Source organism: Hyperolius riggenbachi, chromosome 12 (assembly GCF_040937935.1).
Source record: "Hyperolius riggenbachi isolate aHypRig1 chromosome 12, aHypRig1.pri, whole genome shotgun sequence".
Lineage (NCBI taxonomy): Eukaryota > Metazoa > Chordata > Amphibia > Anura > Hyperoliidae > Hyperolius > Hyperolius riggenbachi.
The window spans coordinates 50,624,372-50,642,237 of NC_090657.1; the positions used below are offsets into that span (position 1 = coordinate 50,624,372).

The 17,866-nt window shown below is 48.3% G+C and overlaps 1 protein-coding gene across 2 annotated transcripts in view; it reads right to left on the reverse strand.

Annotated features, from left to right (window-relative positions):
• The window catches only part of TLDC2 (TBC/LysM-associated domain containing 2), a 46,903-nt gene extending 32,603 nt beyond the window's left edge, over window positions 1–14,300 (reverse strand). The window contains exon 1 of one of the 2 annotated variants that reach the window (XM_068264204.1): window positions 14,220–14,300. In XM_068264204.1, the coding sequence (XP_068120305.1) occupies window positions 14,220–14,252 (33 nt within the window). In that variant the 5' untranslated portion in view covers window positions 14,253–14,300. Of the gene's footprint in view, window positions 1–9,382; window positions 9,555–14,219 lie in introns of those variants that run through there. The other variant, XM_068264203.1, reaches the window with a different exon arrangement.
• Window positions 14,301–17,866: the final 3,566 nt, after the last annotated feature.

Here is a 17,866-nt window from a genome sequence, read left to right on the forward strand (position 1 = left end):
CCGAAGCTGGATGGTGCCCTTGCATCCCCGCTCCGATTGTCCTGTCCCCGCCGGCGGCTACTTCCGGTTCGGCGACAGCCGCCGACAGGCTGGGAACGCGGCTGATTTTCCGCGTTCCCAGCCGCTGCTATCACTCTCTATGCTGCTATAGCGTGTATATATATATATATATATATATACGCTATGGCAAGCGGCTGGGAACGCGGAAAATCAGCCGCGTTCCCAGCCTGTCGGCGGCTGTCGCCGAACCGGAAGTAGCCGCCGGCGGGGTCAGGACGATCGGAGCGGGGCTGCGAGGGCACCATCCAGCTTCGGGGGGCTGAGGGATGCCCCAGGTGAGTAAATGTCATTTTTTTTTCTAGACTTAAGTATTCCTTTAACCCGAAGGAAGAGCGGCTGGTGCGCCTGCGCAGGATCCCGGAAGGTAAATATTTACATTGCCGCATTTACATCAGTGGGCTGCAGAAAGAGATTGTCGGGACACCGGAGGATGGGGGAACCCTCGTTAGGATCCAGAGGCTTCCCCCTCCCAAGGGAAGTACCTACCTCCCAGGGAATGTTTTTCTTGATACAGGTTTTCTTTAACTTCTTGAAGACCATGGTGTTAAACCCCCCTAGTGACCAGGCTGTTTTCTGTTTAATTGGCCACTGCAGCTTTAAGGCCAAGCCGCAGGGCTGTACAACTCTGCACACAAGTGATCCCCCCCCCCCTTTTTCTCCCCACCAACAGAGCCCTCTGGTGGGGTCTGATCGCAACCCCCCGTGTTTATTTTTTTTTAAATAAATATTTATTTGTTTTTTTTAAATATTTATTACTATTTTTTTTTTTTTTTTAACAAATCCCCTCCCTCCCCCCAGCCGGCCAATCACGGCGATCGGCTGTCATAGGCTTCTGCCTATGAGAGCCGAACGCTCTCTTGTCCCCCGTGTCACACGGCTGTCCCCAGTACAGCGCTGCTGCTGATCGCATCGCTGACCATGTAAATACACGTCGGTTTCGCCGTGTAACAGTCTTCCGAGCAGCGATGGCTGCTCGGAGACTGAAGGCGGAGCTCAGCTCCGCCCACCAAGCAGGTGATGCCTGCGCGCGATCTCCTGCAAAACAGAGCCCCAGGACTTTATGCCAATCAGAGTTAGGCGGTCCTGGGGCTACAGCCGCGGTCACACCCATCGGCGTGACGCGGTCGGCAAGAGGTTAAAGTGTACCTGAGACAAAGAAAAAATACTTTTATACTAACTTGGGACTTCCTCTAGTCCCTCACCTTCCTTCTCCACCACCTGTAACCAGTGCTGCTCGGATACCCCTTTTTCAAAATCTGGATCCGAATCTGATCTGGATACCCAGATATCCGATCCGGGTCGGATATCTGATTTCAAAATTTTCCAATCCGAATCGGATATCAGACCCTAGTATCCGGGATATCCGGATAGAAGAGGGACCCCCCATAGGACACACTACTATGAATATACAACACAGAGCGATGTCCAGAGCTTACTATATAAATAGGTATACGTAAACAAAGCTCAAATGTGCTACTCTGTCAGGCTCTATCTACCATAGGCACAGTCAGCAGCAGAAACACAATAACAGTGAGACTATAAGGATGATACTACAATATTGGATGTTGTTCTATGCTATGTATGTATCCTGTTTTACTGAAGATACATGTTACACATCGTATGTTATTTGTACTGTTGAGTTTTTTTTTTGAATAAACTTAATTGTGGAAAAGAAGTGGCCTTTAAATTGCTTTAAAAATGCTTTTTTTGGTATATGAGGCATGTAGCATCATTATTTTGTAAAGGGGATCAGTCAGCAGTCGTGCAGCCCACATTGTGTTCAAAGTCCAACCGCACAACTGGGACATGGCAGTTTTCAGCCAAGACACCTCCAAAAAATTACGCAGCAATTGTGTTTTGGGTTAAATATAGGTGGTATCAGTGGCCTGTGGCACCCTGGCCTGGCGGTGGGAGCTGCACATGCAGCAGGAGCAGGGCAATGCAGCAGCAGCAGCAGGTGTAATGTGTGCAAGGAGCATGCTATACGTGGCACGTTGCAATTGGCACTTAGCATGTGTCGCGTGGCACTTGCCAAGTGTCGTGTGGCACTTGCCACCTGTCGCGTGGCACTTGCCACCTGTCGCGTGGCACTTGCCACCTGTCGCGTGGCACTTGCCACCTGTCGCGTGGCACTTGCCACCTGTCGCGTGGCACTTGCCACCTGTCGCGTGGCACTTGCCACCTGTCGCGTGGCACTTGTCACCTGTCGCGTGGCACTTGTCACCTGTCGCGTGGCACTTGCCACCTGTCGCGTGGCACTTGTCACCTGTCGCGTGGCACTTGTCACCTGTCGCGTGGCACTTGTCACCGGTCGCGTGGCACTTGTCACCTGTCGCGTGGCACTTGTCACCTGTCACTTGTCAAAGGGCACTTGTCAAGTGGCACTCGTTAAGTGACACGTGCCAAGTGACTCGTGCCAAGTGCCAAGTGACTCGTGCCAAGTGCCACGTGACTTGTGCCACGTGACTTGTGCCACGTGCAGAGTGACAGTCAGACAGCAGAGGAGAAACTAGTGCACGTTAACTATCACACTGCCACTGCTCACAGCACAGCAGTTCTGTAGAAAGCTAACACAGTAGTACTACTACTCTAACAACTACTAGCAATGACTGCAGTACTACAGTACCAACTACACAACAACACAGTAATCCTATCCCCTAATACCTAACCTAACCTATACCTAAGGCTAATAGCTGGCCAGCAGGCAGCAGCTGGCCTGGTCTGTGCACAGGACACACACAGACACATAGCAGCTGCCTGCAGCACACACTCTGACTGTCACACAAATTACATCAAGCTAATTAATGATTTAAAAATAGTGTAGTGATAGTGAAGGGGTTAATCACTGAACAGCTTATCACTGTGTACAGCCCTTGCTAGGAGGCCCAGCAGCACTGGAGCACACACTCTGACTGTCACACGATGACATCAATCAAGCTAATTAACTATTTAACAATAGTGTAGTGATAGTGGTGAAGGGGTTAATCACTGAACAGCTTTAGGTTTATAACTGTTTACAGCCTTTGCTAGGCCACCAGCACTGGAGCATGTCTCTCAGTGAGCATTCAGCAAGCTAAGACGATATGTCTCATCATGGCAGCCCTCCTTATTATACAGGGGGGCTGGCCAGTGTTCCTTTCTGTGATTGGGTGCCAGGGTTTAGGCTGGGAGCCCTCTGAGTGGCTTAATGAGGTCAGGTGGGGCTGGCCAGGGTTCCCCTCTGTGATTGGTTGCTAGGGCTTCTGCTGGGAGCCACCTGATTGGCTCCAGGACGTCATTTCCTTAGTTACAGTATTTCGGATCCGGATATCCTCAATATCCGGGTTATGCGGTCAAATATCCGCAGATAGCTAGCCAGATTTTTAAGAAATCCGGAATCCGAATCAGATAGCGTAAAAAAGTTTGGATATCTGGAATCCTGATGAACAGCCCTGCCTGTAGCCTCTGCAATCTTGCCAGTCGGCGCAGGTGCAGTCCGGCCACACACACTTCCCCATTGCGGTCCCACAGCCGCATACTGCGCAGGTACAGAACTCTCCCGACGACGAGAGCGCGATGGGGCACAGGTGCAGCTGGGCCGCACACGCGCAGTAAGCCCCCAATGCCCTAAGTTACCAGGCTGGATTGTGGAAGCTGCAGGCAGCAGGGAGAACGGCAAGGGACTATTCAGTGTGAAGGGAACTGGAGGAAGCCCCAGGTATATATAAAACTTCCTCTCAGGTTCACTTTAAAGTGGACCTGATCTCTTGCACAGGACAGAAGGAAAAATAAGAGAAATGCACCCTGTATGTATATAGAGTTTAGCCTGATGTTGGATAATGTATGGGCATCCTAAGGGCCCATTTCTAGTGGCGAATGGGATCAGAAGGGATGCGATGACTACACACGCCACATCACATCCCGCCGCAGTGGCAAAAACCCATATAGGTTAGATAGGTAGGTGCCTGCATTATATGTTAGATAGGTAGGTGCTCCCAGTATAGGTTAGATAGGTAGATGCCCCCAGTATAGGTCAGATAGGTAGGTTCCCCCAGTATAGGTTAGATAGGTAGATGCCCCCAGTATAGGTCAGATAAGTAGGTTCCCCCAGTATAGGTTAGATAGGTAGATGCCCCCCAGTATAGGTTAGATAGGTAGATGCCCCCAGTATAGGTCAGATAGGTAGATGCCCCCAGTATAGGTCAGATAGGTAGGTTCCCCCAGTATAGGTTAGATAGGTCGTTGCCTCCAGTATAGAATAGATAGGTAGGTGCCTCCAGTATAGGTTAGATAGGTAGATGCCCCCAGTATAGGTTAGATAGGTAGGTGCCCTCAGTATAGGTTAGATAAGTAGGTTCCCCAGTATAGGTTAGATAGGTAGGTGCCCCCACTAGAGGTCAGATAGGTAGGTTCCTCCTGTATAGGTTAGATAGGTAGGTGCCTCCAGTATAGGTCAGATAGGTAGGTTCCTCCTGTATAGGTTAGATAGGTAGGTGCCTCCAGTATGGGTCAGATAGGTAGGTTCCTCCTGTATAGGTTAGATAGGTAGGTGCCTGCATTATATGTTAGGTAGGTGCTCCCAGTATAGGATAGATAGGTAGGTGCCCCCAGTATAGGTTAGATAGGTAGATGCCCCCACTAGAGGTCAGATAGGTAGGTGCCTCCAGTATAGGTTAGATAGGTAGGTGCCTCCAGTATAGGTCAGATAGGTAGGTTCCCCCAGTGTAGGTCAGATAGGTAGGTTCCCCCAGTATAGGTCAGATAGGTAGGTTCCCCCAGTATAGGTTAGATAGGTAGGTGCCTCCAATATAGAATAGATAGGTAGGTGCCTCCAGTATAGGTTAGATAGGTAGATGCCCCCAGTATAGGTTAGATAGGTAGGTGCCCTCAGTATAGGTTAGATAGGTAGGTTCCCCAGTATAGGTTAGATAGGTAGGTGCCCCCACTAGAGGTCAGATAGGTAGGTTCCTCCTGTATAGGTTAGATAGGTAGGTGCCTCCAGTATAGGTCAGATAGGTAGGTTCCTCCTGTATAGGTTAGATAGGTAGGTGCCTCCAGTATAGGTCAGATAGGTAGGTTCCTCCTGTATAGGTTAGATAGGTAGGTGCCCCCAGTATAGGTTAGATAGGTAGGTGCCTCAAGTATAGGTCAGTTAGGTAGGTTCCTCTAGTATAGGTCAGTTAGGTAGGTTCCTCTACTATAGGTTAGATAGGTAGGTGCCTCCACTATAGGTTAGATAGGTAGGTGCTCCCAATATAGGTTAGATAGGTAGGTACCCGCAGTATAGGTTAGATAGGTAGATGCCCCGCAGCAGCGGGGGAGCAGGCATAATAGTTACAACTCACCTTCTGCCGCCGATCCCCTGCAGCCTCTATCTCCTTCCTCTCCTGGCATCTGTCGCATTGGTAACAGTGCCCCCTGTGATTATATGCGGTCATGGCATCACAGGAAGGTGCCGTTACCAACGCGATGCCTGGGAGAGAGGAAGGTGATAGAGGGTGCGGGGGATCGGCGGTGGAAGGTGAGTTGTAACTACTATGCCTGCTCCCCCCTTCTCTGTGCCCCCCCCCCCCTCCCTGCCTCTCAGTGCCCTATTGGTCAGTCCGCCCCTGACCGTGTTAGAGCTTTAAAATGCTGTAGAAGATACTTCGGATAATTACCAGGAGACAAGCAAAGTGATGTTTGTTAGGAATAGAAAATGGACAGAAACCAAAAGATCTGTCAACAGTATTATCAGTCAGTATTCTACTGCCACAGAGGACCAAGCTGCAGGGGTGCTGGAATGCACAGATGAATCTAATGGCTCATACACACGGGGTACGGCTGTCGCCGCAACCACGTGTCACGCGCGTGTTGCGGCAACGGGTCGCCCGTGTGTATGACGCACGAGCCCCGAACTATCGCCTGTCGGAGCTGTCGCCAGGCGATTGACATGTTCAATCGCCGGCTACAGCTGTCGCCGCAACTTCGCCGCAACTGTCGCTAGTCCGCGTGTGTATGCAGACTAGCGACAGGAAACACAATGCAAGTGAATGGAGCATCCGGCCGGGGGATGCTCCATTCACAGACAGCTTCCGGCCCGTCTCTGCCTTTCTGGCGAGACATGTGGACAGCTGTCGCTCCCTGGTCGCTTGTAAACATGCAACGGGGGACATTTGTCCCCCCTGTGTGTATGTAGCTTAAAGCCTGTACCCTCGCTAGATACTGGTCGATAACGACCGCTTCAGCTGATAATTCTGCGCGTGTACAGTGGGTGGCCCCCAACCGTTGCCCAACAAGTGATGGCCAGGCGAACCAACTAGCTCAAGCAATGGCTGATAACTTTGTCAGTGGCGTTTTGCCCTGTCCACTGCGTAACATATCGGCGCCACTCCGTCGACACTTCGCCCTCCCCCGCGTAGCAACAGAACACATCGTCAGCTGTACCTGTTCCTGTCTGTACAGCCTTGGCCCAGCAATGTTGCCCAAGGGATCAGGTCCCTAACCATATCGGGCAACATCGATCAAGCGAAGGATAGTCTTTTTAAAATCTTCCTCCTCTCGCCTTGCTGTCTGTCTGATAATCAAGGTAACATGATGAGATAGACATGTGTATGTACAGTGCCAAGTACACAAATAACTTTGCGCTGTTCCTTTTTTTGTTCTCTGCTTGAAAGAGTTAAAATCCATTATGCAAGTGACAGTTTCTGTCCAAGTTGAAACCGGTTGGACTATAGCATAATGCTCACTGATCAGGAATTACAGCCATAAAACACTTTCCTGGCAGAAAATTCCTTCTGAGGGTCAATAGTTCATAGATTTTAGCTCTGGCATTTTTTAGCTTCATGTGTCATTGAGCAGACACAATGAAACAGTAAACTCTTAAAAAATGATTTAAAATTAAAATAAAACCATTATATTAAAGTCCTTTTTAGGTAAAGGAGGATAGATACAATTGTTTATCTCATCAGTTTATTTTCACCTTGTGTTTACTTTGACTATCTTTTTCCATTCCTTGTCTGTAAAGGAATTGATGGAAATGTTCACAAAAGAACAGCAATAGAACCTTACAGAGAATCTTAACGCCTCACCGATCTATCCATCACCAAAATATTTCTTTTTCCTCAGCCCTGGGCTTTAACAGCCGTTTACCTGACACTTGCTAATCAGGGAGCTCCTAGACAGAAGAAAACAAGTAAAGTGCCCCTGTGGGAGTTTGCTGTGGCAGGTGGCAGCCTGTGTGCCTCCCTTTGTCTCTAATATGTATAGAGGTCTGACGGTTGTATCTCTGCTGTGCTCTGTGGCTGCTGCTCTCAAACACAGCTCTTTGAACCAGTAAAAGCAACTGCAGATTCTCCTTAAAGGACAACTGAAGTCAACATAAACTCATAAGATAAACAATTGTATATGTCCTCCTCCTAAAAATTTACTTTTTTAGACATCCCATAGTTTAATTTAATATTTAAATCTACTTTATATATCTTTACTGTTTTATTGTCTCTGCTCAATGACACATGCATTAAAGTATGTCCGAGCTAAAAATTTATTGACTCTTTTATTCCTTTCCTGCTCTCAGAAGTAATTTTCTGCCAGGAAAGTGTTTTATGGTTGTAATTCCTTATTAGCGAGGGCTACTCTATAGTCTGACCAGGTCCAGACAAGGTGACTGTCACTTGCATAGCTGTTGTTTAACTCTTTCAGGCATGGAAAGAGAAAAAAGGAACACAGGCTAGTTATTTATGTGCTAGGCACTGTACATACCCATGTCTATCTCATCATGTCACATGTCACCTCGTGTATCCTTTAACCACTTGAGGACCCACCCTTTACCCCCCCTTAAGGACCAGCGCTGTTTTAGGTGATCTGTGCTGGGTGGGCTCTGCAGCCCCCAGCACAGATCAAAGGGCACTCAGAGCGATCAGATCGCCCCCCTTTTTTCCCCACTAGGGGGATGATGTGCAGGGGGGGTCTGATCGCTCCTCCTGGCTGGCATTTTGCGGGGGGGGCACCTCAAAGCCCCCCTCCGCGGCGAAATCCTCCCCCTCCCTCTCCTACCTGCCACCCCCGGGAGATCTGGGCTGCACAGGACGCTATCCGTCCTGTGCAGCCAGTGACAGGACGTCCCCTGTCACATGGCGGCGATCCCCGGCCGCTGATTGGCCGGGGATCGCCGATCTGCCTTATGGCGCTGCTGCGCAGCAGCGCCGTACAAATGTAAACAAAGCGGATTATTTCCGCTTGTGTTTACATTTAGCCTGCGAGCCGCCATCGGCGGCCCGCAGGCTATTCACGGAGCCCCCCGCCGTGAATTGACAGGAAGCAGCCGCTCGTACGAGCGGCTGCTTCCTGATTAATTAGGCTGCAGCTGGCGACGCAATACTGCGTCGCTGGTCCTGCAGCTGCCACTTTGCCGACGCACGGTATAAGCGTGCGGTCGGCAAGTGGTTAACAGTTAAAGGGACCCTGTCGTGGATCAAAGTACATGATTCCGCTGCTATAACCCGAAAGAGTTAAAGTGGCCATACATCTACAGATTTTGTGGCCCAATCGACCATTCGATTCAATAATTTTATCAAATCGATTGATAGTCAGTGCCGCAGTATTATTATGATTTATTGTATTTATAAAGCGCCAACATATTACGCAGCGCTGCACAATAGATAAATGGGTTAACATACAAGGTAGGAGATACAGGAAACTCACAACAAAACAAGATTATGCAAATGATTTGAGAACCGTACAGTGTCATAGGTCAAAATAGAGACTGGAAATTGCCCAAGAGAAAGAAAGTTCCTGCAACACTGTGGAAACAAGTGTGTGCTCAGTCACAAATTACAATATGTAAGAGAAGGGGATACGCCCATAAACAGCACCACATGTATATATAGAAAAGGTAAATAACAATTGTATTCATTCCTCATAAGGCACCACAGAAAGGGATTAATTAAAACATAATTAAAAGCCAATAGGACGCCTCATATATTATCAGAATTATATCAATATATAATCAATAATCATCAAAAATCACCATAGTATAATTAATAATCATCTGGGTAGCTCACAATAGAGCCGCCACAGAGATTGAACCCGGGTTCAGATAGTCTCATCCACAAAGTGCCAAAAATAGTGCAGAAAATAGACCTAGTATACATACATCATATCAGTGACAATCAAATAAATACCATAGGTAACAATCAATAAATAAATATATATATATATATATATATATATATATATATATATATATATATATGAAAAAAACCTGTGAAAAAAGTGCATAATGACCTAAAACACAGACAGCCCAGGAATGCTGAATATTACAAAGTACCGCTAATAGTAATGTGGAGAGGAGGAGGAGGCTTACGTGACCCGGGTGACAGTCAGGCTGGAGAGGTGTCCCGCATGCAGCAAGGAGGCCCCGGGTAGAGGACTCAAAATAGTTAATAATCAAAATAGAAACTGTTCTAGACCACAAGTGGGGTGACAGACAGTGATATTGCATAATCAAGCTGGAAACACTAGGGAGGAGGGCCCCTGCCAGAGGCTTACAATCTAAAGTAAGCGCATGCCTTGATAAAGGGGGACCCTGCTAGGCCCCCGAAACAATTGTTGGGCCATACTGTGGAAACTCGCACAATAAAGGCTTGTACACGCTCTACTTTCAGGAACGTCGGGTCCGTCAGACCCTCTCGCTGGGCGGGCGTTCCAGCGACAATAGAGTGTGTGTACAGTCTGTCGGCAGACTGATAAGGCTGTTTCTGAACGATCTGCTGAAACTGTGTGTGCTGAAACTGCTGGTGTGCTGATATTTGCAGACAATCTAAAGTATGTCCACCCAATCGATGATTTCATCGATTTTGTGCCAAAATCAGAACATGATGTAAAGATCTCAAAAGTGCACGGTGGTAATGGCGGTCGATAGCACGACGACCGATGAATGCGACGAAGCCTCAGCTGCTGTCCCTTAAAGAAAACCTGTAACTAAAAAAAGTTCCCCTGGGGGGTACTCACCTCGGGTGGGAGAAGCCTCCGGATCCTGTAGAGACTTCCCCATCCACCTGTGTCACACGGCGGTCTCGCATTGCCCCTCCGAACAGCGGGGATGTAAATATTTACCTTCCTGGCTCCAACGCAGGCGTTGTATTGGCTCTCCACTTGCAGATAGGGGAAATAGCCGATCGCTGATGTTCCTCTCTACTGCGCAGGCGCAAGTCTCCATGCTGAGCAGAGCCGGGACAAGGTCCTCCAGCACCCAAGGCTGAGACACCAAAGTGCGCCCCTCCATCCCTGCCACCCCAGCCGTCACACACTGATTGCTATTAGACTAAGAGGGCCACAGGGCCCCCAAATCTCCTTAATCGCTAGTTATCTGGCTTGCAGTCACTGTCATGTATCCCCTTTCCTTATTTCTCTCTGCTTCAAACACAATAGAGGAATGATAGCTGAGTGAGTTATGCGCCCCCTCGTACACTGCGCCCAGAGACTGGAGCCACTCTTGCCTCTGCCCGGCCCTGATGCTGAGAGCCGCAACAGCGCCCTCGCTGGAGCCAGGGAAGGTAAATATATCAAGCCTTGTCAGGCTTGTCGAGCCAGGATTGCGGAGCGCTTCGGAGGACCCGGCACCTGGATTCCCTGCAGCTACAAGGGAGGGGGAAGCCTCATTGGGACCCTGAGGCTTCCCCCTCCCAATACCCCACAGGGGAACTTTTTTTTTTTATTACAGAGTCTCTTTAAAATTAAAAATGCTCCTCCCCTTTCCCTGATGCCCATGCCATGTAAAAGGAGGTGGCGTCACCAGGCAGATTCCCGACAAATTTCATGCCAGCCGCATTCCCCAGCCTGACGGGTCCTGATGGCGAAACCGGAAGTGGCCGCCGGCGGGACCCGGAGCATCAGAGCGACTCGTCGTGGGCACCGATCAGCTGCAGGGGGCTGAGGTAAGCCCCAGGTGAGTAAAACTCAATTTCTTTTTGTCACTTAAGGTTCACTTTAAGTGAGAGGATGTGGAGGCTGCCATATTTATTTCCTTTTAAGGATTACCAGTTGCCTGACTAACCTGTAGATCCTCTGCCTCTAATACCTTCAGCCACATACCCTGAACAAGCATGCAGCAGATCAGGGTTTCTGACATTTTTGTCAGATCTGACAAGATTAGCTGCATGCTTGCTTCTGGTCTTATTCACATTACTGCAGGCAAATAGCTCACCAGGGCTGCCAGGCAACTGGTATTTCTTAAAAGGAAATAAATACGGCAGCCTCCATATACGTTTCACTACAGTTCTCCTTAAAGTGTAATTTGATCTCTTAGCTGTGTCAGCTGTCTGCCTTGACAGAACAGCTAATTTGTGAACACAGGATGTTAACCCTATGTCTGCTTCCATTATTGCAGGATTTGTATCAGCTGTAACAAAGACTTGGTTTTTCTTTAAGGGCTGGAACCCACAGGAGCGCTTTTGGCAGCGTTTTGGCAGCACTGCGATACGCTAGCAGTTTGCCAAAACGCTGGGCTAATGTTAATGGATGGGGCAACTTCCACAGGAGCGTTTGCGTTTCCCAGAAACGCAAACGCAGGACCTGCAGCATTTTGGGAGCGTTAGCGCTTCAATGTAAAGTATTGAAACGCTAGCAGAAATGCTCAGCAAAACCTAAACTGAGCGGTTTTGCTAGCGTTTTGCGGTTCAGCACACTGTAACAAAATGAAAAATAATTCACAGGAACCAATCGGGATCAAAACGCAAAACGCTAGGCACCCGCTGGGGAAAAAAATACAATGTTGCAAAACACGACCAAAAACGCGCATGAATCTGCTTGCAAACCGCTCAGACAAAGCGCTAGCGGTTGAGTTTTGCGTTTGCGGTTTTCAGTGGGTTCCAGGCCTCAAAGTTTATTTTGCTGCTGCTTATCTTTTAGAACAGAGAGGAAGTTCTGAGCTCTGGTCCGATTTAAAGGTTGGTACACACCATGCAACTTTTACTTAAAGAGGCACTTAAGTGAGGAAAAAAAATTGAGTTTTACTCACCTGGGGCTTACCTCAGCCCCCTGCAGCTGATCGGTGCCCACGACGAGTCGCTCTGATGCTCAGGGTCCCGCCGGCGGCCACTTCCGGTTTCGCCGTCAGGACCCGTCAGGCTGGGGAACGCGGCTCATGCTACGCGTTCCCAGCCAAAATAGCACCCCTATGCGGCCACATGTCCGCATACGGGTGCCTATGCGGACATATGGCCGCATAGGGGTGCTATTTTGGCTGGGAACGCGTAGCATGAGCCGCGTTCCCCAGCCTGACGGGTCCTGACGGCGAAACCGGAAGTGGCCGCCGGCGGGACCCGGAGCATCAGAGCGACTCGTCGTGGGCACCGATCAGCTGCAGGGGGCTGAGGTAAGCCCCAGGTGAGTAAAACTCAATTTTTTTTCCTCACTTAAGGTTCACTTTAAAGGGAACCTTTAAGAGAGGGATATGGATGTTTCCTTCTAAACAATACCAGTTGCCTGCAGTCCTGCTGATCTCTTTGGATGCAGTAGTGGCTGAATCACACCCTGAAACAAGCATGCAGCTAATACAGTCTGACTTCAGTCAGAGCACCTGATCTGCATGCTTGTTCAGGGCCTGTGGCTGAAAGTATTAGAGACACCGGATCAGCAGGAGAGTCGGGCAACTGGTATTATTTTAAAAGGAAAAATTCATATCCTTCTCCGTTTAGGTTCCCTTTAAGATCAAATTCGAGCGAGTGATCAAGTTAATATTCATATCTGACATCAATTGGCTATTGAAGAAAGCTAGCCTACACACGTATGCAAATTTTCCCCCCAAATTCTGATCATATTTCTGATCATTTTTACTACTGGATAGCGACTGAAAATGCTTTAGAAGGACATACACCCAGAAAGATAGCCAGTATTTCGATCAATATTTTCCAGCATGTCTGTTTCCCAATCGAGAAAAAGATCGATTTTGATCCTAGCACTCAGTAGACTGTATATTTTTTTTTTTTGTCTGATCTCGATCAAAAATAGGGTCTGAAGAGAAAATTGCATGTGTGTACCAGCCATATGCTGGGAATACACAATGAGATTTTCTGTCAAATTTACTGTCAGATCAATTATGTCCGATCTGATTCCCAATTGATTTTTCATAGAAGTGAACAGGAAATCAATCAGAAAACCATTCAGGATTCAGTCAGGGTCGGACTTCGGCAGAGGCGAGAGAGGCTCCAGCCCTCAGGGCGCAGTGTAGGAAGGGGCGCACAACTCACTCAGCTATCATTCCCCTATTGTGTTTGAAGCAGAGAGAAAATAAGAAAAAGGGGATACACGGCAGTGACTGCAAGCCAGATAACTAGAGATTAAGGTGTGTGTGTGTGTGTGTGTGTGTGTGTGGGGGGGCTGTTTGGGGCGCCTCCTAGTCTAATAGCAATCAGTGTGTGTTGGCTGGGGTGGGAGGGATGGAGGGGCGCACTTTGGTGTCTCAGCCTTGGGTGCTGGAGGACCTTCTCCAGGTTCTGGGAATCAGATTGGACCTGTTGGAAATAACTGATCTGACAGAAAATCTCATTGTGTATTCTCAGTGTATCTGAGACGAAAAGATAAAGGGAAACTTTACTGCCCCCTGTAGTCCATCTGCTCCCTTGCTGTCCTCCTGGTCCCTTTGTTTGCGCTGCTCTCAGCCGCATAAAGTCCACAACTCAGCTGAGTCGCACGCTACTGCGCATGCGCGGTCACAGGAGCGCGATGGGTGAGTGGCACTGCCCGGAACAGCGCATGTGCAGTCACCTGCAACCCAGCTGGATGGTGGACTTTATGGATGGTGCAACAGAGGGGACTGGACATACTCCAAATCAGCAGGCAGACACATAACAATTGCTACGCCACTATTACTCCTTATCGTCTCAGGTTTACTGTAAGTGGTGCGGATTAAATATGATCTTTTCTTTCATTCTGAATGATCTTAACGAAAATATGGTCATTCGCTAAAATTGAACCATTAACGGGCCCCTTTAAATGGGAAATGCAACAGTAATGTAGAGTGAATAGATATTGCTGCTTGGCGGTGATTCATCAGTGCTCTTTCTTGCTGGCAGTATAGAAAGCACGGCTCTGAGAAAGCAAAGCTCAGTACATTTATCCTGAGCCCATTTCCCCCACACACAGTATAGAGAGGCAGACCCTCTCCTATAGACACAATACATAGAATAATAGCTTCTTACCAGTGGAGCGTAGGAGCAGCGTATTGTCCTCATGGTCCCGGCTGAGATCAGCTGCAGTCTGGCCAGGCGAGTCTGCCGCCTCTATAGGGACTGTGTGACTCCACAGACACACCCACTGTACTCTGTCTGCACCTTTACCTACCATAAATTCACACCCAGACCTTGGCTCCTATCTGCTGCATTGTAATCACATACAGCTGACCTCAACACAAGATTTACTATATACAGTAGTTTCCTGGAGGCGCATACACACACAGTCTGTATACCTGCAACAAACAGTATTAGAATACAAAGAAAAATCTCAGGAATTTTATTTTAAGTGCAAATTTACTTTTGTTGAGACAAAAAAAAATCTCTTTGGTTCAGCAGTATTATAGGTTGCAAGACTTGGCAAATCAAGGGTGTAACAAAAGCCTCGGTGACCCCCGTGATTGAGAGGAGTCCTGCAGGCTGTGGGGCCTGCTACATCTCCCTTAAAGTATTATTGTAACAGACCAGGCGTCTCCCCTCTGCTCTTGTGGAACAGTCCAAATTACCGGCCAGATACATTGCCGGTAAAAACATTTTTCCGGCAGCGGCTTTATAATTAATTTTACGGCTGTCCCGGGGACATACCGGCCAGGTGACAACCCTACCCTTATTCCTACTGCATGCAGAGTAGTGCAGGGAGCAGAGTAATACTCAGAGCCGGGACAAGGTCCTCCAGCACCCAAGGCTGAGACACCAAAGTGCGCCCCTCCATCCCTCCCACCCCAGCCGTCACACACTGATTGCAATTAGACTAAGAGGTACCACAGGACCCCCAACCTCCCCAACACCTTAATCTCTAGTTATCTGGCTTGCAGTCACTGGTATGTATGCGTACGTTAAAAAGGGGCGCTGGGAAAAAAGGGCGCGGGGTTTTAAACGATAAGCATGGATAACGTTTAAAAATGTATTGTACTGTATTTCGTTTAAAATTAATGTTTTATAAAGTTATAAATCATTAAATAATGTGCATTAAATCGGCAATTGTAAAAACGTTAATCTTTCGTTTAAATAGTGAAACGTATAATAACGTTTAAAAAAAAAAATTACTAAGTAACCCTCCCTGTACCTACCCCTAACCCCTAGACCCCTCCTGTTGATGCCTAAACCTAAGACCCCCCCTGTTGGTGCCTAAGAAACCCTCCCTGTACCTACCCCTAACCCCTAGACCCCCCTGTGGGTGCCTAAACCTAAGACCCCCCTGTGGGTGCCTAAACCTAAGACCCCCCTGTTGGTGCCTAAACCTAAGACCCCCCTGTGATAAGCATTAATAACTTTTCAAAAACATATTGTGCGGTTTTTTCGTTTAAAAATAATGTTAAAAAAAAATATTGTACTGTTTTTCGTTTAAAAATAATATTAAAAAATGTATAAATCATTAAATAATGTGTAATCATGAGAAGCAGTAATAAAACATTAAGTCTCCGGGCGCCGCTTTTAAAACCTTATTTTTCTCCGGCGCCCTTTTTTCCTATCGGGCGCCCATTAAACGATATTTATTATGGGAGTGAATGGCGGCGCCCGATTTGTCCACTAGCCTCCTGCGCCCTTTTTTACTGTTATCCCCTTTTCGTATTTCTTTCTGCTTCAAACACAATTAGGATTGACAGCTGAATGAATTCTGTGCCCCCACCTACACTGCGCCCTGAGGCTGGAGCCTCTCCAGCCTATGCCTCGGCCCGGCCCTGGTAATACTTACCTGTTTCAGCACTGCAGGTCTCTTCTTTATATCACAGCTGCACTCTCTGCTGCCATTCAACGAATCCTGGTCACATGAACGATGTTAGTCACGTGATCGGTAGCCGGCGAATGGCAGCATAGAGTGTGCAGCTGTGGAAGCTTCTGCACTGGAGACAAGCGAGTGAGTGACATTGTTGGCTGCTGTGGTGTGAAGGCAAGCTGGCTACCTATACTGAAAGAAGGGGGGAATAAGGGTTTAAGGGAGTCATTTGGCTGCCTATACTGGAGGGAAAGGGGGAGGAGTCATCTGGCTACAAATACTAGAGGGAAGGGGGAGGGGTCATCTGGCTACCTATACTGGAGGGAAAGGGGGAGGAGTCATCTGGCTACAAATACTAGAGGGAAGGGGGAGGGGTCATCTGGCTACCTATACTGGAGGGAAAGGGGGAGGAGTCATCTGTCTACCTATATTGGGGGGGGGGGGGTCATCAGGCTACCTATACTAGAGGGAAGAGGGAGGGGGTCATCTCGCTACCTATACTGAAGGAGGGCAGCTGGTGACAGTGGCCTAGGGCGGTAAAGAGTACAAATCTGTCCCTGCTCACCATAGTTGTGCATGTCTAGTGAGGGTGGAAGGTGGACCTCTGAAGCTCTCACCATAGTTGTGCATGTCTAGTGAGGGTGGAAGGTGGACCTCTGAAGCTCTCACCATAGCTGTGTATGTCTAGTGAGGGTGGAAGGTGGACCTCTGGAGCTCTCACCATACCTGTGCATGTCCAGTGAGGATGGAAGGTGGACCTCTGAAGCTCTCACCATAGTTGTGCATGTCTAGTGAGGAAGGAAGGTGGACCTCTGAAGCTCTCACCATAGTTGTGCATGTCCAGTGAGGGTGGAAGGTGGACCTCTGGAGCTCTCACCATACCTGTGCATGTCCAGTGAGGGTGGAAGGTGGACCTCTGAAGCTCTCGCCATAGCTGTGTATGTATAGTGAGGGTGGAAGGTGGACCTCTGGAGCTCTCACCATACCTGTGCATGTCCAGTGAGGGTGGAAGGTGGACCTCTGAAGCTCTTATCATAGCTGTGCATGTCTAATGAGGATGGAAGGTGGACCTCTGAAGCTCTCACCTTAGTTGTGCATGTCTAGTGAGGGTGGAAGGTGGACCTCTGAAGCTCTCACCATAGTTGTGCATGTCCAGTGAGGGTGGAAGGTGGACCTCTGAAGCTCTCATCATAGCTGTGCATGTCTAGTGAGGTTGGAAAGTGGGCCTCTGGAGTTCTCACGCCTCCCTCAGACATTGCCTCCTGCCAGACAGACTGGATAATCCTGTTGGACAATTCTACACTAGTATCTATTTGGTGTTATCAGCACAACACAATGTGTGATGATCTTATCTAGCAGTAGCTCAAAGTGCTCTCAGATTTGCCAGTAAACACTTTGATGCTGGGAGCACACGATGCAATTTCCCGTCCGATAGACGCGTAATCTGACGGGAAATTGTATCGTGTGTACAGACTTGCCTCTAGCCATTTTGTCCCTCCAGGGAAGAAAACCTGTGACTCCCCAACCCCCCCCCCCCCCCCGCCCCGTGCTGCCCCCCCCCCCCCCCACCCCCCATGAAAATAATCGTAATGCAGCAATGTTTCACCAGAAAATCACTGTAATGCAGCAATGTTTCACCAGAAAATCATTGTAATGTGGCAATGTTTCACCAGAAAATCATTGTAATGTGGCAATGTTTCACCAGAAAATAACCGTAATGCAGCAATGTTTCACCAGAAAATAATCGTAATTTGGCAATGTTTCACCAGAAAATAATCGTAATGCAGCAATGTTTCACCAGAAAAAAATCGAAATGCAGCAATGTTTCACAAGAAAATAATCGTAATTCGGCAATTTTTCACCAGAAAATAATCAGAATGTGGGCAGCATTTCTCCAGAA